The sequence below is a fragment of the Eleutherodactylus coqui genome, chromosome 12, assembly GCF_035609145.1.
Source record: "Eleutherodactylus coqui strain aEleCoq1 chromosome 12, aEleCoq1.hap1, whole genome shotgun sequence".
Taxonomy (NCBI): domain Eukaryota; kingdom Metazoa; phylum Chordata; class Amphibia; order Anura; family Eleutherodactylidae; genus Eleutherodactylus; species Eleutherodactylus coqui.
Genome location: NC_089848.1, coordinates 1,898,906 through 1,922,054, shown reverse-complemented (window position 1 = coordinate 1,922,054; position 23,149 = coordinate 1,898,906). Strand labels below are relative to the sequence as shown.

At 52.0% G+C, this 23,149-nt stretch overlaps 1 protein-coding gene and 1 long non-coding RNA gene across 2 annotated transcripts; one reads left to right on the top strand and one right to left on the bottom strand.

Moving 5' to 3' along the window:
* Positions 1 to 2,446: 2,446 nt before the first annotated feature.
* Positions 2,447 to 19,006, bottom strand: FIGNL1 (fidgetin like 1). The gene is made up of 2 exons (XM_066584737.1): positions 18,908 to 19,006; positions 2,447 to 4,799 (listed from the first exon to the last, which is right to left on the bottom strand). The coding sequence occupies exons 1-2, from the start codon at positions 18,927 to 18,929 to the stop codon at positions 2,827 to 2,829; spliced, it is 1,995 nt and encodes a 664-aa protein (XP_066440834.1). The 5' UTR covers positions 18,930 to 19,006; the 3' UTR covers positions 2,447 to 2,826.
* Positions 19,007 to 19,128: 122 nt separating this feature from the next.
* On the top strand, positions 19,129 to 21,810 carry LOC136586540 (uncharacterized). Its single transcript, XR_010787306.1, has 2 exons — positions 19,129 to 19,216; positions 21,562 to 21,810. It is a non-coding gene; the product is annotated as an uncharacterized lncRNA (long non-coding RNA).
* Positions 21,811 to 23,149: the final 1,339 nt, after the last annotated feature.

Here is a 23,149-nt window from a genome sequence, read left to right as displayed (position 1 = left end):
TCCCCTCTGCGTGCACACCCCGAGGAGAATCTACCTCCCCTCTGCGTGCACACCCCGAGGAGAATCTACCTCCCCTCTGCGTGCACACCCCGAGGAGAATCTACCTCCCCTCTGCGTGCACACCCCGAGGAGAATCTACCTCCCCTCTGCGTGCACACCCCGAGGAGAATCTACCTCCCCTCTGCGTGCACACCCCGAGGAGAATCTACCTCCCCTCTGCGTGCACACCCCGAGGAGAATCTACCTCCCCTCTGCGTGCACACCCCGAGGAGAATCTACCTCCCCTCTGCGTGCACACCCCGAGGAGAATCTACCTCCCCTCTGCGTGCACACCCCGAGGAGAATCTACCTCCCCTCTGCGTGCACACCCCGAGGAGAATCTACCTCCCCTCTGCGTGCACACCCCGAGGAGAATCTACCTCCCCTCTGCGTGCACACCCCGAGGAGAATCTACCTCCCCTCTGCGTGCACACCCCGAGGAGAATCTACCTCCCCTCTGCGTGCACACCCCGAGGAGAATCTACCTCCCCTCTGCGTGCACACCCCGAGGAGAATCTACCTCCCCTCTGCGTGCACACCCCGAGGAGAATCTACCTCCCCTCTGCGTGCACACCCCGAGGAGAATCTACCTCCCCTCTGCGTGCACACCCCGAGGAGAATCTACCTCCCCTCTGCGTGCACACCCCGAGGAGAATCTACCTCCCCTCTGCGTGCACACCCCGAGGAGAATCTACCTCCCCTCTGCGTGCACACCCCGAGGAGAATCTACCTCCCCTCTGCGTGCACACCCCGAGGAGAATCTACCTCCCCTCTGCGTGCACACCCCGAGGAGAATCTACCTCCCCTCTGCGTGCACACCCCGAGGAGAATCTACCTCCCCTCTGCGTGCACACCCCGAGGAGAATCTACCTCCCCTCTGCGTGCACACCCCGAGGAGAATCTACCTCCCCTCTGCGTGCACACCCCGAGGAGAATCTACCTCCCCTCTGCGTGCACACCCCGAGGAGAATCTACCTCCCCTCTGCGTGCACACCCCGAGGAGAATCTACCTCCCCTCTGCGTGCACACCCCGAGGAGAATCTACCTCCCCTCTGCGTGCACACCCCGAGGAGAATCTACCTCCCCTCTGCGTGCACACCCCGAGGAGAATCTACCTCCCCTCTGCGTGCACACCCCGAGGAGAATCTACCTCCCCTCTGCGTGCACACCCCGAGGAGAATCTACCTCCCCTCTGCGTGCACACCCCGAGGAGAATCTACCTCCCCTCTGCGTGCACACCCCGAGGAGAATCTACCTCCCCTCTGCGTGCACACCCCGAGGAGAATCTACCTCCCCTCTGCGTGCACACACCGAGGAGAATCTACCTCCCCTCTGCGTGCACACACCGAGGAGAATCTACCTCCCCTCTGCGTGCACACACCGAGGAGAATCTACCTCCCCTCTGCGTGCACACACCGAGGAGAATCTACCTCCCCTCTGCGTGCACACACCGAGGAGAATCTACCTCCCCTCTGCGTGCACACACCGAGGAGAATCTACCTCCCCTCTGCGTGCACACACCGAGGAGAATCTACCTCCCCTCTGCGTGCACACACCGAGGAGAATCTACCTCCCCTCTGCGTGCACACACCGAGGAGAATCTACCTCCCCTCTGCGTGCACACACCGAGGAGAATCTACCTCCCCTCTGCGTGCACACACCGAGGAGAATCTACCTCCCCTCTGCGTGCACACACCGAGGAGAATCTACCTCCCCTCTGCGTGCACACACCGAGGAGAATCTACCTCCCCTCTGTGTGCACACACCGAGGAGAATCTACCTCCCCTCTGTGTGCACACACCGAGGAGAATCTACCTCCCCTCTGTGTGCACACACCGAGGAGAATCTACCTCCCCTCTGTGTGCACACACCGAGGAGAATCTACCTCCCCTCTGTGTGCACACACCGAGGAGAATCTACCTCCCCTCTATGTGTATATACTGAAAGGCTGTAAAATACATGAGGAAGCGGCCATGGACTGCAGGGATGGAGGCTTTAAAGCTAAAATGAGCTGCAACCTCCAGTCTAGGGTTAAATTTGAATAAAAGGGCCATTACCTATTAAGGGTATAAAGTGAGTGGAGAGGGAGGGGTGGCACATTCTGCAGAGGGACATCGGTACATGCAGTCTGAGGAGAATCTAACGCTCCTCTGTGTGTATACATATGTTATTCCTTGGTTCCTTTAAAGTAACCACGACTTCATGAAAATTTTCCGTGTGAATAACACAAACACCTGCACCAAATTAACTCGAGTGAATTATTAGCTAGTGTATATATATATCTATCTATCTTATATATTTTATTGGGCTCCCCAATGCTGAAGAGGTTGGCAAACCCCAACTCATACAATCATCTATAGTGAGCAAACAGGAGTTTGTTTTTTTTTAACCACGCTTACAATGTAGCTCACATATAAACTGTTTTAATGCAGTAAAAAAGGAATCACACGGAGAGTACAAATATGCTGAACTGGCACTATAGCCCGGTAAATGTCCTTTGGTAAGCAAAAGATAAGAAAATTGTTGCAAAATCGTCTACCATGTTTTATTTTTGGCTTACACTGCTGCACACGACTACAGAACAGCTTTTACAGCTTGAGGCAATATCAACCATTTTCTTCCTTTATAATCGCGGTATGAAGTAACTGGCTTTAAGGAAAACAGGAGAAAGAAGGACCTGAACCTTATTTTGTGGCCGTCCTCATGAGTAAGAAGTAATTCTATATCAATCTACTGAACTGAAGAGGTCTTCTCCTCTTCTTGTTGTGGGGAATGTTAACCCTTTTTCTATCTCCCACAACCAAAGGTTGTGTTCCAGCGTTCATACACCTCTAAGTCCTGCTTCGATACGCTGGGCCTCACTGTTTGGAAGGCATTTTGAAAATCAATGTAAGCGATGGCTCTGACGTGATCAGGCGATATGGTTGAAATATCAGTGGCATGAAGGCTGCGAATTGGACCAAGGGCAGCTTCCCGACACAACTGGGTCATGTCCGCACCAGAGAACCCTTCCGTTTGTAACACTATAGCTTCCACTTCCTTCTCAGAGAGGCTACCATTCTCTCGAGACATCAGGCCAACAACAATTTGCTTTCTGGCAGATGCCTCCGGAAGAGGAATGTACAGTCTCTTAACGAGTCGCCTTCTAGCGGCCTCATCTATCTCCTGAGGCCTGTTAGTAGCGCCAACCACAAGTACCCGGTCCTCCAAGGACGTTGTGGCACCATCTAACTGCACTAAGAATTCTGTTTTAATTCTCCTTGAAGACTCGTGCTCTCCCTCGCCACGCTGCGATAGCAGGGAATCTATCTCATCAATAAAAATCACAGCCGGCTGGTGGCATCGTGCCACTGTGAACAGAGCGCGAACCATCTTTTCACCTTCACCAACCCACTTGGAAGTCAGTGATGATGCACTGATACTAAAAAATGTGGCCCCAGATTGACATGCAATGCACTTTCCAATCAGTGTTTTTCCTGTTCCTGGGGGTCCAAAGAGAAGAATGCCTTTTGGTGGTCCCCGAAGTCCAGTGAATATGTCGGGCCTCAGCATAGGCCACACTACTATTTCCTTTATGGTAGTTTTAGCAAACTCCAGACCAGCAATATCATCCCAATGAAGTGGAGGCCCATGGTCCATGATCTCACCCATTATGAGTTCAATCATTTTCGGCTCTATGTTTTTCAAACACTCATCAGACGGTACGTTTGACTCCGTGTTACCGGCTGTATAAGCTTTTCTCTGACCTGCATAATGTTCGCCATCATCCTGTTTGGCAATTGGAGGAACAAACTTTCCATGAAGTCCACGCGAGCGTGCAGCCCCTAGTGACTTTTTTGCAGTCCCATATGTTGCAGGACCTGTGTGGGGGGACTGGCTGTTGTGCTTCTTCTGCTGTTCCACCCAAAGCTGTTCTTTTGCAGTTTTGAAGCCACTTTCTTTAAGTTTAGCACAGGTAGCGAGGTCCTGCTTGCTCACCGCTTGTCTCGGATCTCCATCTTCATCTCCCATTCCATTAAAGGTCTTCCTCTTTCCTACACTTGCAAATGTTCCAGAAGAGAACACACTTTGCCCTGGAGAAGTATATACGGGTCTATTTGCAGAAGTAGTTGCATCATTCTTTCCAAACATTGGAGTTGTGGCCAACTGTGTCCCGGCACGTGGAGCAGCTGGGGAGATGTTTGTATCTGTACATTTAATGTCAGGTAACTTTGCATGCTGAAGCAAGTTGGAGGTCCCTCTAGCGGTCTCTTCTGATGAGTAATGTCCCATCTCTTTATGTCCTAAACTGCTGAGGTCTTTACTTGTAACCAACGAATTTCCCAAGGTGCTGACTCCATTGTCAACATCTGCAGAACTCCACTGGGGCTGCGGGCCTGATCTAGCAGATTCAAGCATTTCCTGGACGCACTTTAATTGTAAAACATTAGTGATCGTCAGAGAGGACCGCCACTTGTCACTGTCATTCCGGGGACATCTGGCCAAGGACATAACGCTGTCTGCATAGTTATTTAGGCCATTGCCCTCCTGGTCGGAGTCGATGATGGCTGCGTACCTTTCTGCATACGTCTTGAACAGGTGGGCTGCCGATGCCTGGGAGAGCTCGGCGTTTGCCCATGCATACTGAATCCGAGAGATATGTGCACGATACACGTCTGCCTTCTGGACGGGGGAGCAGCTGGCAGACTTTAGAGCAAACACATTTTTTTGCCATTCAGTAAGGTGGCAGGAGCCGGGGTCCGGGGTCCGCAGAGCTTTATCTGGAAGACAAAAAAATAATAATAGACAAGACCAACTTGGAACTCAAAACTAAACTACAACAAACTGTTGGCCCCTTAAACTTATTGTATTTGCTGAAGTGGAGATATGGCTCTATTTAACCCCTTAAGGACCAGGCACTTTTTAGGGATTTTACAGTCCTGTTTTTTCCTTCAGGTACCCCAATGATTTTTGCTGTTTTTTTTCTCTCCGTGACATATTGGGGTATTAACCCCTTATTGACCAAGCCTGTTTGCACCTTAATGACGAGGCCAAATTTTGGAAATCTGACATGTGTACTTTAACATAGAATAGCTCCGTAAAGGCTTTACATATCCAAGGGATTCTGATGTTTTTTCGCCACATGTTGTACTTCATTTAGGTGGTGAAAATAGTCCAATATAATTTGTGTATATTTATTAAAAGTGCCAATATTGGGAGAATTTTGAAAAAAAAAGATCGTTTTTCACATTTTCAACTGTAATATCTCAAATATGTGCAAACATACTGGACAAACTTTTGCTAAGATATATATTTCCATCTATTTACTTTATTCTGAATGCACATTTGAAAACTTTTATGTTTTTTTAACCATTTAGGAGACGTGCAAATTTAACATTACTTTTCAGCATTTTGAGGAACACTTTATTTTCCTGCACCAAGCGAAGGTAGCAAAGGCTCATGGGTGTCAGAATGATAGCTACCAGCACAAATGACCCCATTTTAAAAACTACACCCCTTAGTGTATTCACTGAGGGGGTCAGGAGTATTTTGACCCCAAAGTTTTTTTTCCAGGAATTAATTCAATTTAGAGGAGAAAAAGTAAAATTTCATATTTTTGCAAATACCGTATATTCCGGCGTATAAGGCGACGGGGCGTATAAGACGACCCCCCAACTGTCACCTTATACGCCGGGAATACAGCGGAGCAAAAAAAAAAAATAAAATATCAGTACTCACCTTCCCCAGCGTTCTGCGGCGCTGCTGCAGGCTGTCGCTCCCTCCTGGTCCCCGGCAGAGCATTGCTTTCTGGACGCGGGGCTTGAAATCCCCGCCTCCAGAAAGCGAATACTGTGATTAGCTAACACACGCTGTCAGCCAATCACAGCCATTCAATGACATCATTGAAAGCTGTGATTGGCTAAAAGACTCGTGCGCCTTCAGCCAATCACAGCCATTCAATGACATCATTGAAAGCTGTGATTGGCTAAAAGACTCGTGCGCCTTCAGCCAATCATAGCCATTTAATGACATCATTGAAAGCTGTGATTGGCTAAAAGACTCGTGCGCCTTCAGCCAATCACAGCCATTCAATGACATCATTGAAAGCTGTGATTGGCTAAAAGACTCGTGCGCCTTCAGCCAATCACAGCCATTCAATGACATCATTGAATGGCTGTGATTGGCTGACGGCGTGTGTTAGCCAATCACATTATTAGCTTTCTGGAGGCGGGGATTTCAAGCCCCACATTCAGAAAGCAATGCTCTGCCGGGGACCAGGAGGGAGCGACAGCCTGCAGCAGCGCCGCAGAACGCCAGGGGAGGTGAGTAATGATTTTTTTTTTTTGACACTTTCTTTTTTTTTGTATTACCGGCGTATAAGATGACCCCCGACTTCAGAGCAGATTTTTGGGGGTTCAGAAGTAGTCTTATACGCTAGTATATACGATATGTCATTTTGAAGACATATTTTTTTTCTATAGTTTACATGAAAATGAGGATTTACACCCCAAAATGGATACCAGTTTCTCCCGTTTTCAGAACCAAAACCATAGAAAACCCCCACAAATGACCCCATTTTGAAAACTAGATCCCATAACGAATTTATCTAGGGGTGTACTGTGTATTTTGACCCCACGGTTTTTAAATGAATTCAAGCAAAGCAAAAGGAAAAAAATTGTGATTTTCGTTTTTTTGGCAATTCTGTCATTTTAAAAACAGCTTTTTTTGTACAGCACACATATAAAATGAAGACTTGCACCCGGAAATGGATCCCCCTGTTTGTTCAGTGTTCAGAGACATACCCATTGTGGCCCTAATCTTATGTTTCGATGCACAGCAGGGCCCAAAATGAAAGGAGCAGTCGGTGGCTTTCAGAACATAAATTTTGCTTGACGTCCTTTTAGGCCCCATAGCACACTTGTAGAGTTCTTGAGCGCCCAAAACAATAGAGAACCCCCACAAATGACCCCATTTTGAAAACTAGACCCCTTAACGCGTTCTCCTGTACTGTATATTTTAACCATACAATTTTTAAATTGATCTAAGCAAAGCAGTAGGAAAAAATTACGATTTTGCTTTTTTGGGGCAATTGCATCAATTTAAAAACAGGTTTTTTTTGTACAGCACACATATAAATGAAGACTTTCACCCCAAAATGGATACCAGTTTGTCCCGTGTTCAGAAACATTCCCCTTTGTGGCCCTAATCTACTTACAGGACCCATGGCTAGGCCTATAATGAAAGGAACATCCGTTGGATTTCAGGGTACAACTGAATAAATTCCAGGTCCCATCGCCCACTTATAGAGCCATTGAGCGGCCAAAACTATAAAGAACCCCCTCAAATGACCCCATTTTGAAAACTAGACTCCTTAACAAATTCATCTAGGGGTGTCTTGCGTATTTTGACCCCACAGTATTTGACTGAATCTTATCAAAGCAGAAGGAAAAAAATTATAATTTTCAATTTTTTTGAGAATTTTTTCAATTTAAAGTTTTTTTTTGTACAGTGTACATAGGAATGAAGACGGTCACCCCAAAATGGATACCCCCGTTTGTCCCGAGTTAAGAAACATAACCATTGTGGGCCTAACCTACCTAAAATTATCCCCCCCCCTTGCACCCTTTTCAGCGTTCCCCAAATGTTAGATAAAAGTAATAATGTGAACTGTGTAGTATTTCCGAAGACGGGGGTAATTACAGAGGCTGGTTGGAATGGGCACATGGGGCAATAAAACCGGTATCCCCCCTCCTCTCTTTTTGGGGGTCATTTCTTGACCTCCGTGGCGGGTATGGGGTGTAAAAAGTGGTGCTCCGTGAGTCTTCATAAGCTTGATGAGGTGCGGCGGTCTCACGCATAAGACGCTCAACAAGCTGCTCCTGGAACTGCAGGAAGGCGAACGTTCCCGGGGCTTCTTGTAAAATACGTATTAGAGGTAGCGCTCTGAATAACGCCGGGCTCACACAGCCGTAGGTGGAATCCGCTTGTGGAGGTCCGCAGCGGATCCTATCTGTGAGCCCTGTGTACGGCCGCGTAATGTACTGCGCAAACATGGTACACACACAGGCGGTCATGCGCAGTACATTTTTTTTTGTTTGTATTTCCCGCACTGTCGCTTAGCGATGACGCGGGTACCGCAGCCCGTATACAACGTAGTTGCGTATGGGCAGCGGGTATATCCGCGACCATGGAGCACAATGGGCTCTATGTTGCGGATAAATTAAAAAGAAGATTATACTCACCTAGAAGAGCCGTCCGGCTCTTCTCTCCGGCCCCGGCAGTCGTCTTCTGGAGGCCAGGGATTAAAAGATCCCTGCCCTGAGAAAGTGGTGGTCTCAGTGGCTGAGCGCTGTGACCAATCACAGACAGCGCTGAGCTGTCATTCAATGGCTGAGCGCTGCCTGTGATTGGCTGAGTACTCAGCCAATAAGACCAGCACTTTCTGGGGTCTACCATTGCATCTCTCACTCCTCTTCCACCATCCTTAGTATCCCCACCGCCCCCCACCCCCCACCTCTCCTTGTCAATTCATCCTACTTTGGTCCCGGTGAGCCAACAGACAAGTCCTAATAGAAAGGAATTTCCAAAGCCAACTGTTGGTGCACTGGGTTCAAACTAGTTTACCCCCTACAACGACATCTTCTCTGTCCAGGCTATACCTGTTCCTGTTTGATACGAGCCTTTAAAGACATGCAAACCTGAAACTATCGTTGTATTTGACAATGTTGTAAGTTATTTACATTTGGAAAACAAATAATTTAAAGTTACAAAAAAAATTATAACACACACACACACACACACACACACACACACACACACACACACTTGCGATAAACCCCCGCTCTTTGGGCGACTTCATTGTTTTGTCTACTAGACTGAGCCGTTGTTCGCTGCGCGAACAAAGCGTTTGGAAGAATGATTGTGAATGTTTTAAGAACTGTAGAGCCGAGGATTCGGCTTGAACTGTTCTCCGTCCACGGCTTGGTCTTCCATGTTTTGGGGATGCGGCAACAGTCAAACTGGTAAGCACTGGATATGAATGTCATTTAGCAACGCTCGACTCTCCCTAGCGGCGCTGCTGGCTGAAGCACAACCGCGCCACTAGACTTAACATAGGAACTTTGACCTTGTCTGACGGGCCACTCAATGCATCAAACTCCAATTTTATGGTTTTACGGCGGTGATGAGGATGACACCAAAACCATCCACCAAAGGTCACGCAAAAAGGGTCAAAGAAAAACCCTATAGAGTTTTTATATTAGACTACTGTGGAACATTCCCCAGACGTCCTGTAAAACAAATTTGGAACGTAGAACTAGAGATGAGCGAGTACCAAAATGCTCGGGTGCTCATTACTCGAGTCGAACTTTTCGTAATGCTCAAGAGCTCGTAACGAACCGCATTGAAGTCAATGGGAGACTCGAGAAATTTTCAAGCTAACCGATGTTCCGCATAGGGGAAGTTGTGTGAATCACCTGAAAACATCAGAAAGTGATGAAAACACAGCAGAAACGGATGGGGAAGGGCAGGGGCAGCATGCATGGGCGCATCTGAGGCTCCCAGACCCCACTATTAAGCCAAACTGGGGGCAAGAGCCTGGCGGTCACCCCCCTAACAATTCACTTGGGACAGACCATAAGCAGCAAGGCACACGTGCTGGCACATCTTAGCTAAGCACCAGACTAGCTGCTACCAAGCCCAACGACCACCTTGTGTGAGCAGACTCCACCTTCTGTGACCCAAGGTGCCATGAGAGTTACATTACTATGGGAAATCCATGTGTCCCCACACACTTCATTCTGTGTAGGTGTCAGATAGCTGAGCAACGCAATGGGAAAGCCTTTGTGCACCCACAGTACGGGCCGACCCCTGAAACCTTTCCGTGGCAAGAGTACGGGCCGACCCCTGAAACCTTTCCGTGGCAAGAGGGCAAGAGTACGTGCCGACCCCTGAAACCTTTCCGTGGCAAGAGTACGGGCCGACCCCTGAAACCTTTCCGTGGCAAGAGTACGGGCCGACCCCTGAAACCTTTCCGTGGCAAGAGTACGGGCGGACCCCTGAAACCTTTCCGTGGCAAGAGTACGGGCGGACCCCTGAAACCTTTCCGTGGCAAGAGTACGGGCGGACCCCTGAAACCTTTCCGTGGCAAGAGTACGGGCGGACCCCTGAAACCTTTCCGTGGCAAGAGTACGGGCGGACCCCTGAAACCTTTCCGTGGCAAGAGTACGGGCGGACCCCTGAAACCTTTCCGTGGCAAGAGTACGGGCGGACCCCTGAAACCTTTCCGTGGCAAGAGTACGGGCGGACCCCTGAAACCTTTCCGTGGCAAGAGTACGGGCGGACCCCTGAAACCTTTCCGTGGCAAGAGTACGGGCGGACCCCTGAAACCTTTCCGTGGCAAGAGTACGGGCGGACCCCTGAAACCTTTCCGTGGCAAGAGTACGGGCGGACCCCTGAAACCTTTCCGTGGCAAGAGTACGGGCGGACCCCTGAAACCTTTCCGTGGCAAGAGTACGGGCGGACCCCTGAAACCTTTCCGTGGCAAGAGTACGGGCGGACCCCTGAAACCTTTCCGTGGCAAGAGTACGGGCGGACCCCTGAAACCTTTCCGTGGCAAGAGTACGGGCGGACCCCTGAAACCTTTCCGTGGCAAGAGTACGGGCGGACCCCTGAAACCTTTCCGTGGCAAGAGTACGGGCGGACCCCTGAAACCTTTCCGTAGCAAGAGTACGGGCGGACCCCTGAAACCCTTCCGTAGCAAGAGTACGGGCGGACCCCTGAAACCTTTCCGTAGCAAGAGTACAGGCGGACCCCTGAAAACTTTCTGTAGCAAGAGTGTAGGCGAAACCCTGAAACATTGGTGTACCAATAGTATAGGCGAAGCCCAGAAAAAGTAGTGTACCAAGAGTACAAGTGTACCCCTGAAAAATTGCTTTACCCCGTGGGCAGGTGAAACCCATAAACATTTTGTAAAGATACAGCTCGTTGTTGCTTAATTTGCTAACAGAACCCGGAGGCAGACCTCCGAAAAAATTGGTTTTAACGGAGCCTTTTGGCCCGCAGAAAAATTGGCAGTTTAGCGTGATGACATGCTGCTTTAGGAGGAGGAGGAGGAGTAATATCCGAGAGGGATAGACCAAGCTACTTTTCCCCTTTTTGGGGATTAGAGAGAGGATGCATATTTCTCCAGTTGCAGCAAAAAGAATCATTAGGTTCTGCTACTTTCCACCAGTGGAGAAGAGAAGTCTGGGGAAATCCAGCATTTGTTCATCTTAATAAGTGTAAGAATGTCGGCGCTGTCAGTTGACAAGACGCTAGCGGCAGGGCACGCCAGCACCTCCAGGGCGTACAGCGCAAGTTCGCGCCACGTGTCCAGCTCTGACACCCAATTGTTGTATGGAGCAGAAGGATCTCGGAGGACGGTGGTATGATATGGAGCAGAAGGATCTCGGAGGACGGTGGTATGATCGGCTATGTACTCCCTTACCATCTTTTTACAGTGTTCCCTCTGACTCAGCCTTGACTGGGGAGTGTTGACACAGTCTTGCTGGGAGCCATAAAACTGGCAAAGGCCTTGGAGAGTGTTCCTTTGCCTGCACTGGACATGCTGCCTGATCCCTGCGCCTCCCCTGCTAGTTGGCCCTCTGCGTCTTCTACCGTTAGCGCTGTCAGATGGGAACTTTATCACTTTTTCCACCAGGGCCCTGTGGTATTGCATCACTCTTGTAACCCTTTCCTCTTCAGGAATGAGAGTGGAAAGGTTCTCCTTATACCGTGGGTTGACAAGGGTGTACACCCAGTAATCTGTTGTGCAGAGTGCGTCTAATGTGAGGGTCACGGGAAAGGCAGCCTAACATGAAGTCAGCCATGTGTGCCAGAGTCCCAGTACGCAACACATCGCTGTCCTCACTAGGAGGATGACTTTCAGGAGCCTCCTCCTCTTCAGCCCATACACGCTGAACAGATGAGAAGGGAGCAGCATGGGTACCCTCTGCAGTGTGCCCAGCTGTCTCTTCCCCCTCCTCCTCCAAAATGCGCTGAGATACAGACGTGAGGGTGGTCTGGCTATCAAGCGACATACTGTCATCCCCCATCTCCTATTCTAACCGCAAAGCAGTAGGATGGTAACGCTAAATATGGCCGCATCGCCGCTCACAATTTGGGCAGACTCCTCAAAGTTTCCGAGGACCTGACAAATGTCTGCCATCTATGCTCACTCCTCTGTAAAGAACTGCAAAGGCTGACTACCACTCTGCCAGCCATGTTGCAGCTGGTATTCCACAATTGCTCTACGCTGCTCGTAAAGCCTGGCCAACATGTGCAGCGTAGAATTCCAGCTTGTGGGCACGTCACACAGCAGTCAGTGCTCTGGCAGCTGAAACCGATGTTGCAATGTCCTGAGGGTGGTAGCATCCGTGGTGGACTTGCGGAAATGTGCGCACACGAGGCGCACCTTGCCGAGCAGGTCAGACAAGTGGGGGTAGTTTTTCAGAAACCGCTGCACCACCAGATTGAAGACGTGGGCCAGGCATGGCACGCGTGAGGCTGCCAAGCTGCAGAGCCACCACCAGGTTACGGCCGTTGTCACACACTACCATGGCCGGTTGGACGCTCAGCGGCAAAAGCCAGACATCGGTCTGCTCTGTCAGACCCTGTAACAGCTCAGGGGCCGTGTGCCTCGTCACCTAAGCTGATTAGTTTCAGCACGGCTTGCTGACGTTCCTCACCGCTGTGCTGCCGCTCCTCACCGCTGTGCTGCCGCGCACTACTGACCGCTGGCGATGCGCTCACACTTAATTGAGAGGTGGAGGAGGAGGAGGAAGGGGGTTTGGAGGAGGTGGCATAATACGACGCAGAAACCATCACCGTTGTAGGACCCGCTATCCTCGGTGTGGGTAGCACGAGAACGGTCCCAGGCTCTGACTCAGTCCCAGCCCTCCACCAAGTTCACCCAATGTGCCCTCAGAGAGATATAGTGTCCCTGCCCGCCAGTACTTTTCCACGTGTACGTCATTAAGTAGACCTGCCCAGTAACCGCGTTGATGAGGACATGGTTTATGTTGCAGGAGACGTGCTGGTGTAGGGCGGGGACGGCGCACCAGGAAAAATAGTGGTGACTGGGGACCGAGTAGCGCGGGACCGCTGCCACCATCATGTTTTTGAAAGCCTCCGTTTCCACAGGCCTGTATGATTAATTTGGCAATGTGCACATTTAAAGTTTGTGCATGCAGGTGGGTGGCGGTGTATTTCCGCTTTCGCTCCAACACTTGTGTTAGCGACAGCTGAACACTGCGCTGGGAGACATTGCTAGAGGCCGTGGAGGTGAGGGTGTGGGTGCAGGCCGGGAGGCGCTCGTGCCTGCATCCTGGGAGGGGGATTGGATCTGTGTGGCAGGTTGTGGCACAGGGGAAGAGGCAGTGGTGTGACCCGGAGGCGTTGAATAGCCTTCGTCCCACCTTGTGGGGTGCTTGGCCATCATATGCCTGCGCATGCTGGTGGTGGTGAGGCTGGTAGTGGTGGCTCCCTGGCTGATCTTGGTGCGACACAGGTTGCACACCACTGTTTGTCGGTCATCCGCGTACTCACTAAAAAACATCCACACCTTTGAACACCTAGCCCTCTGCACGGAGGCTTGCCGCGAGGGGGTGCTGTGGGAAACAGTTGGGGGATTATTTGCTCTGGCCCTGCTTCAACCCTTGGCCACCCCACTGCCTCTTGCAACCTGCCCTGCTGCTGCACTTGCCTCCCCCTCTGAAGCCGTCCTCAGTAGGCTTAGCAAACCAGGTAGGGTCAGTCACCTCATCGTCCAGCTGCTCTTCCTCCGAATCCTTTGTGCGCTCCTCCCTCAGACTTACTGCCCTTACTACTACCTCACTGATAGACAACTGTGTCTCATCATCATCCTCACCCACAAAAAGCACTTGAGACAGTTGCCGGAAGTTCCCAGTCTCATCCCCCAGACCTCGGGAACTTTCCAAAGGTTGGGCATTGGTCACGACAAACTCCTCAGGTGGGTGAGGAACCGTTTTTTCAGACTCAGGGCAGGGGCCCGAGAACAGTTCCTGGGAGTCTGCCTGCTCAGAATCTCTCCTTTTCCTGGAGTAACGTGGCTGGGAGGAGCAGCCAGAAGATTCAGAGTTGTAGTCCCTAGGCTGGGAGTAGGGGACTGCGTAGAAGACTGGGTGGTCGATACATTGCTGGACGCGTTATCCGCGATCCACGACAGGACCTGCTCACACTGCTGTGCTTGTAATAAAGGTCTGCAACGTGGACCCGCTTATTGTGATATGAAGCTGGGGAGCAGGGAGGCGTGGCACTCTCCTAATCCCTCTGCAGCCGGCTGCGATTCCCCCCACCCAGGACCTCGGTCTGTGCCGAGACCCTCACTTGGACGTCCTCGTCCTTGAGCCTTAGCCCTACTCCTCATCATGTCGGATTAAGGATAAAGCAGGGCCCAAATAAATTACCCCACTGTACTGCACTGACAACTGTGGCTAATTCACTGCACACAGACTTGTAGATACCAGAGGCTCTATGCTGTGACAGAAAAAATTAACCCGCTGTCTTGCGCTGATACCTAGGGGTAATTTACTGCTCACAGAGACTTGTAGATAAGAGAGGCTGTGTGGAGTGGCAGAGAACTATTACCCCAGTGGATAGTGCTGGTAACTGCAGCTACTTCACCGCACACAGTGAATGGTAGATGTCAGATACTCTGCACACCCTCAGAAAAAAATTAGGCCACTGTTTAGCGATGAGAACTCTGGGTAATTCACTGCATACAGCGAATGGGATATGCGAGTCTGCACAGGCCTAGATGCTTGAAAAAAAAAAAAAAAAAAAGAATTGGTGCACTACTGCTCCCAGCCACCAACAAAAGTAATGCACACAATGAGGAGTAGCCCTAAGAAGGACCGTTGGGTTCTTGGAGAGGATCCCTACTCTAATACTTTCCCCATCTCAGCTGCAGCTCTTTCCCTAACCTCTGCCAGCATGCGTCTGAGGCGAGCCGCGGGCAGGACCACTTTAAGTACTCAGCGGTCACCTGATCGGCCCAGCCACTCACTGCTGTAGAATGCCTTCCCTGCTTGTTTAGTGGCTAATAAATGGCGCCAAACATGCAGGGACGGGAAAGGAAATTGACTCGAGTACCACGTGGTGTTCGACTCGCGTACAGAGCATCTCAAGAACCCTAATACTCAAACGAGCATCAAGCTCGGACGAGTGTGCTCGCTCATCTCTACATAGAACCATCCCGCTAGTCTAGGGGACTACAGGCCATCCAGGAAGGGGTTAAACTGATGGATTATCACCTTCTTTGACAGTGGAGTATGTTTGACTAGCCTCCTCTCCATAGTGAAGTTATTGGTATCCCGAGTGCTCTGTCTTTATATCACACTTGCTCCTGGTTGAGTCTTCCTACATACCCGAGGTGGCACTTCAGTGTCCTCCGGCTGGATGCTCATGGGAACAGGATCACCGGTAGGTTTCTATCAGTGATCGAGGCTTGAAGGTGGGGTGGTATACATCCATCGCCACCAGGTGAGACCCTGCAGCCTTCACTACAGTCAGTATCTCTCCTTCTGGGAGAGTGGTCTTGGTCACTTTTAGATGACTTCCAAAATAAGCGGTCATGAAGAGTAATAGTGTATCCGGCTAGTGTAGGACTTGTATCCGGCTAGTGTAGGACTTGTATCCGGCTAGTGTAGGACTTGTATCCGGCTAGTGTAGGACTTGTATCCGGCTAGTGTAGGACTTGTATCCGGCTAGTGTAGGACTTGTATCCGGCTAGTGTAGGACTTGTATCCGGCTAGTGTAGGACTTGTATCCGGCTAGTGTAGGACTTGTATCCGGCTAGTGTAGGACTTGTATCCTGCCCTGCTGCAAATTCAATAACTACTTATCGGTTTTAGCTCATGGGGGGGGGGGGGGGGGGGGGGGGAGGAACACACCAGTTGCTGTGGGGTTTCCATGCACAGCCTCTCACATACAAGCAGCAGAAGGGAGGTTAATCCAACACTGGGGTAAAAGAAACCACTTACTAGCGCCTGCAGCAGCATCTGTGTGCCCCTCTGCCTCCCTCCAGCAGCTCCTTCTCCTACCCTCTCCATAGACGTCTATGGGCTGCAGCTGTCATCTGATCTCTGGGTGTACAAAGCGTTGTGTAGGGTTTGTACTTGTAAGCTTAGACAGAGTGATCAGAGTATGAGGCAGGGAAAGACGTGACCGATAGGTGGAAAAAGACTTCTCCATAATATATTAGAGTCTCCCATCTTTGTACGACTAATGGATACAAGATGCACCACAACGACTAACTGCAGCCTCGCTTCTCCCACAGAGATGAGTGAGGAAACCAAGCCAAGAGGATCCATGTAGCTCCACAAGACTGTGCCGAATGAAGGCAAGAGATTATCATCTGGCCGATCGCCCCCCACGGCCAACATCCTCCTGGTGCCCCCCTAGAGGCTGGAGGCCGGCGCTCTGTATGACTTCTTAAGTTACACTAAGGACAGCCTGGTATAAAAATGTAATTGTGAGAAAAGTAGTCCCCCCCCCTCCCCCCACATGCCCTCCATAGAAAAAAAAGGCATCCTGACAAACACGCCAAGCATACGTGTGCAGAAAGGGCGGGAAAAATTTAGCAGGGCGTGCCGCCCCGGCCAGCCCCGCGCCCGCCATGCAGGGCGCCCCGCGCCCGCCATGCAGGGCGCCCCGCGCCCGCCATGCAGGGCGCCCCGCGCCCGCCATGCAGGGCGCCCCGCGCCCGCCATGCAGAGCGCCCCGCCCCCGCCATGCAGAGCGCCCCGCCCCCGCCATGCAGAGCGCCCCGCGCCCACCATGCAGAGCGCCCCGCGCCCACCATACAGAGCGCCCCGCTCCGGCCAGCCGCACAGGGTACTGTTATATCTTGTCTCCACCACAAAAAGGGGTGGATACCTGAGATAGTGCCGTGGGAGGTATAGGGTACGCCCACAGCTGCTGATTGGCTGGGCTCCTGTCTTGGCTGTGCAATGCCCTCTGTCATCTTGAATCTGCTTACCCACTGGCCTACATGGCATTATGAGCTTCAGAAACAGACGAGCAGCGGGATGCGTGTTCAACTACAAGATGATGCATCCGCCGAACGTGTCGCAAAACAATTGCTGGATATTGGGAATGGGAAGATGGCAATCGGCAGATCTACACAATGTATCACATCGCCCACAAACTGTGGTAAGAGGGCAACCACCAAAGAGGAACTGATTCAAAAGGTTTTCCCAAATATCGTGCGGAGTTACACCAACGGCTCACCGCTATATTACCAACGACCGTGTCAATGCCAGCAGCATTCAAAACGGAATACCAGGCGAAGCGACACGTGGAAGGCCACCGATACTGGGATGAGTCAAGGCGAAGCGACACGTGGAAGGCCACTGATACTGGGAGGAGTCAAGGCGAAGCGACACGTGGAAGGCCACTGATACTGGGAGGAGTCAAGGCGAAGCGACACGTGGAAGGCCACTGATACTGGGATGAGTCCAGGCGAAGCGACACGTGGAAGGCCACTGATACTGGGAGGAGTCAAGGCGAAGCGACGCGTGGAAGGCCACTGATACTGGGAGGAGTCAAGGCGAAGCGACACGTGGAAGGCCACTGATACTGGGATGAGTCAAGGCGAAGCGACACGTGGAAGGCCACCGATACTGGGAAGGCGAAGCGACACGTGGAAGGCCACCGATACTGGGATGAGTCAAGGCGAAGCTGTCCGTTACCCAACTAGAATTCCCTCGATTTCCCAGGTCCGCCCCCGCGCATTTCATCATTCCTCTCCCAAACATCCACCACCACAGCTCTAACAGTACAAGACTCTGGGTGAAGATGGTGAACCAGGGCATCCAGGCTACAATGCTGAATGGGGGATTCACGGTGGGGACGTCCTGCCGCCACGGATCCTGATCGCCCCACAGATACGTGAATTCAGACCTTTACAGTTAGCGGTGCGACTGCAACGACCATCAACAACGCGCAAGGACCATCGCTGGCAGTGTGCGGGCGAATGTGGGGACTCCGTGCGTCTCACACGGACAACTATGGGGCCGGCTCACGCCTCGGAAGACCTTCTGATCTATCCGCGTACGCCCCAGCCGGAAACACAAAAAAATATTACACAGGCCCCGCCCCCACGCGCACCGTCGCACAGGCACCAGCCCCCCTCCCTGCGCCAGTCACACAGACACCGCCCCCCCACGTCCGTCGTACAGGCACCACCCCAGCCCCGCGCGCCCTTCACACAGACACCGCCCCCCACGTCCGTCGCACAGGCACCGCCCCCCTCCCTGCGCCAGTCACACAGACACCGCCCCCCACGTCCGTCGCACAGGCACCGCCCCAGCCCCGCGCGCCTCCCCCTCGTCGCCGGACGCCTGCATATCACCAGATCCGTCTTGTGGCGCTCCTCGGAATACTATCATTTCGGGGTAACCGTGGCCGGCCATCTCCCCCCCAGACCTCATCAGAATCACATCAGCAGTTTATCCGTGAGCCGGTAACAGGCGGTGACCTATGACCTTGGCGTGCGGACGGCTCGCGGGCACTAAGCGCTCGTTCACACCAGTGCATTATACCTACGGCACCCGCGGATCGCAGCGCGTTCTGCTCAGGTCAGGATACGTCACATTGAGCCGCGGCGCCGCACGTAACGCACACCACTAGATGCCGTTGTAGCGATTGGGCCGCACAAATATACAGAGAACACACCGGAACCGGCTCCACAACCGGCAGTGCGGCCAGTGACCGCAGAGCTCTGGGGTGTAACTGACGCATACACAGCGCAGACCTCCGCCGGACTGCGCCACATGTACCATAACCATAGCGGCCCCGCGCCGCCGGCGGACACTGTGCACGTCACCTGCAGAGCCCGCGGGCCGCATCTCCTCGCTCGCCCGTCCTTCCAGCAGCTACACGGTACCCGGCTGCTCTCCAGAAACCACCTGATGAATCCGCCCCGCCGAGCTGTAGAGGGAGAGCGCCGCGAGGCGGGGCCGCCAGGAGGTGTCCGCGAGTACGGGCGCCGGCGGCCATCTTGGTGAAGACTGCGGCCTGATTGGTGCACTGCTGCCGGCGTCTCAAGATTCCCGCGCTGTGAGGGGCGATGAGACGGCGGCTGAGAGATCACCAGGGGCTGCAGCATGTTCCCCCCAAGGACGTCGGGCAGCAGGTAAATACCTCCCGGGGGGAGTCCCACAAAGATTGCCGGGGGCAATGGGTTTATACCCGTTGAGATCGGCCAGGACAGCCGTATATACCCCCCACCGGACCAGTCCTTCAGAGAACAGTGAGGACGAGGACTATATACCCCCGGGCCAGTGCCACAGAGAACACTAGGGGCAGCAGGTATTTACCCCCGGGCCACTGCCACAGAGAACACTAGGGGCAGCAGGTATATACCCCCGGGCTAGTGCCCCTGAGATTAGCCGCGGTACCAGGTATATACACCCCGGTCCAGTCCTCCAGAGATCGTGGGCGCAATGGCTTTATACCCCCCAGGCCAGCACCCCTGAGATTGCCCGGGGCAGGTGGTATGTATCCCCAGGCCACTGCCACAGAGAATGCCGGGGGGCAGCAGGTATATCCCCCCCCCCCCCCCCCCCCCCAGGCCAGTCCCCCTGAGAGCACTGGGTATATACCCCCCCCCCCAGGCCAGTCCCCCTGAGAGCACTGGGTATATACCCCCCAGGCCAGTACCACAAAGTATGCCAGGGGCAACAGTATATACCCCCGAGGCCAGTCCACCTGAGATCAGCCAGGCCAGCAGGTATATAACCCCGGGCCAGTCCTCCAGAGATCGTATATACCCCCCAGGCCAGTTACCCTGTGATCGGACAGGGCAGGTGGTATATATCCCGGGCCCAGTCCCACAGAGAATGCCGGGTGTAGCTGGTATATACTTCTAGGCCAGTCCCACAGAGAGCAACGGGTATATACCTCACAGGCCAGGCCCCCTGAAATCGGCAGGGGCAGCTGGTATATACCGCCCAGGCCAGTCTACCAGAGAACGCCAGGGGTAGCGGGTATATACCCCTAGGCCAGTGCCCCTGAGATCAGCAGGGGCAGCTGGTATATACCCCCCAGTACACTTCCACAGATTACACTGGGGGGTAGTGGGTATATACCCCCCGGGCCAGTCCTGCATAGAACACTAGGGGTAGCGGGTATATACCCCCCGGGCCAGTCCTGCATAGAAACACTAGGGGTAGCGGGTATATACCCCCCGGGCCAGTCCCGCATAGAACACTAGGGGTAGCGGGTATATACCCCACCGGGCCAGTCCCGCATAGAACACTAGGGGTAGCGGGTATATACCCCCCGGGCCAGTCCCGCATAGAACACTAGGGGGTAGCGGGTATACACCCCCCGGGCCAGTCCCGCATAGAACACTAGGGGTAGCGGGTATACACCCCCCGGGCCAGTCCCACATAGAACACTAGGGGTAGCGGGTATATACCCCCCCCCCCCCCCCCGGGCCAGTCCCACATACCGTGTTTCCCCGATAGTAAGACACCCCCGATTGTAAGACGTATCGGGGGTTTCAGGGGGGCCGTCCCCCGAAAGTGAAGACATATGTCTTACTTTCGGGGAAACACGGGGGGTATTGCCGCCTCCCTCTCATCTAGCTGCGCGCCGCCTCCTGCCCACGTCCACACCGTCCCCCTCTCCATACGTCGCCGCGTCTGCCACCTCCCTCTGATCTTAATGAGCGCCGCCTCCCTGCCCACTTCCGCGCCGCCCACCCCCTCCATACGTCACCGCGTCTGCCGCCTTTGGCCGCCTGCAGACGAGCGGGTCGGATCCGGCAGCGAGAATTCTCGCCGCGCGATCCGACCCGAGCGCCTGCAGGGACGAGCGCGTACTCACCCGCGCCTGGCGGCCCCGGCTCTTCATGTGCCGGCTGCCGCGCAGCGGCGCTCATGCGCAGGACCGGAGCCGGCGGCCGGGTGAGTACGTGCCCCGCACTTTCCGTGCCGCCCCCCCTCTCCATACGTCACCGCGCCGTCCCCTGCACTTGTCACTCCAGTATTGGAGTGTCTTATATTGTCACTCCAATATAAGACATACCCCGAAAGTAAGACATAGTGGGGCTTTTGGGGATAAAAGAAAGTAAGACACTGTCTTACTTTCGGGGAAACACGGTAGAACACTAGAGGTAGCGGGTATATACTCCCCGGGCCAGTCCCACAAAGAATGCCAGGCGCAGCTGGTATATACCCCCGGGACAGTTCCTCTAAAATCAGCGGGGGCAGCTGATATATGCCAGCTGTAGTTTATATCGCTACCATTTTTGCTTGTGTACAACTTTTTGATCACTTTTCATTGGGAGATCCGATATGTTCACCATTTTGTATGTATTTTCTGTTGTCAACTGTGAATATACTGTATTTTGTCTATAATGGTTTAAACCTCTGGGGGAAGGGAACATCACCCCCCCCCCCCCACCTCCACAAGAATTTAAGGATTGTCCATAAAACTGGTCAAACCGGTTCTAACTGGCAAAAACCTATCTAGGATTGTCTTCGACAAGCAGAGAGGAGAAACAGGATGTTCTTCTCATGAGACCAAATTCAAGAATGAACTGAGCGTGCTCACCGAAGTTCCTCCAGATGGATGACATCACAAGCTACCTCACAAATACCTCCCTCTGAGAACGACCAATCAGCACACTAATAATGTAACTGCTAAAATTGCCTGACTTCCTGTGTTGAAACTTATTTAAGTTTTACCCGCGCTTAATAAAGGGAGACTCTTTTGGGGACACATGATGTAGCTTGTGATCTTTGAAAGGCTCTCCAGGCCTGCACATATTATCAAATTTGGAACGCACGTATATCGAATAGCGAATTTTGCGCTAACAAAGGTGAGGGGTCCCAAAACACAATTCCATTTAGATGTGATACTTTGGTCGTTCAGGCTTTTTTTATGCAGCAATTACAAGTCTGCTGCTTTCCTGCGTATCCGCGGCTTGTCTGCAGTGACAGCTGTAGATGTGCTGCGGATCCGACGGCTTCCATTGACTTCAATGGAAGCTATCCTTGCAGGATCCGCAGGAAGCAGTTTCCATCTTCCTTATTTACATATATCTCCCAGAGGAGCGTACATGGCCTTATAAGTCTCCTCACCTCCTAGGTGCTCTCCTTAACGAGAAACAATACCCTTCTTTACCCACCAAGCCAGACCCTACTGCACACTGAGGAGGGACAAAACCCCGAAACAGCTGTCCCTATATGGCTTCTGGCTGGAATCACAGTTCAGACATTGATTTGCAGGAATGCTGCCTTCCAATAGGTGACGCTGCAGCGGTATTGTTCCAACTTCCCATTGACAGTAGATGTATATGATCTATGTACTTTATGTGTAACTAGCTGATATACCCGACTTCACCCGAGATATATATATACTAGCTGATATACCTGGCTTCGCCCGAGTTTTTAATATGTGTGTATGTATATATATATATATATATATTATATATATATATATATATATATATATATATATATACACATATACATATACATACATACTAGCTAATATACCCGGCTATATATATAAAGACGAAAGCCCTCACTGACTCACTTACTCACTGACTGACTCGCCAAAAGTTCTCCAACTTCCCGATGTCGTAGAAACATGAAATTTGGCACACGCATAGATTATCTCCAAAATAGGAAAAGTAATTGGGTCCCAACTCGGTTATTCAATTCTAGCGCAAAAGAATTGGCGTCGAAATTTTACGTACGTAATCTAAATCTGTCACTTTCCAATGTCATAGAAACTTAAAATTTGGCCCGAGCATTAATTGTCATAAATGGGAAAAGTGAATGGGTCCCAACTCGATTATTCAATTCTATGCGCAAAAGAATTGGCGTCGAAATTTTACCTACGGAATCTAATTCACTTCCCGGTGTTATAGAAACTCGAATTTGGTACGAGCATTGATTATGTCATAAATAGGAAAAGTTAATGGGTCCCAACTCGATTATTCAGTTCTATGCGCAAAAGAATTAGCGTCCAAATTTTACGTACGGAATCTAATTATCTCACTTTCCGGTGTCATAGAAACGGGAAATTTGGCACGAGCATTGATTATGTCATA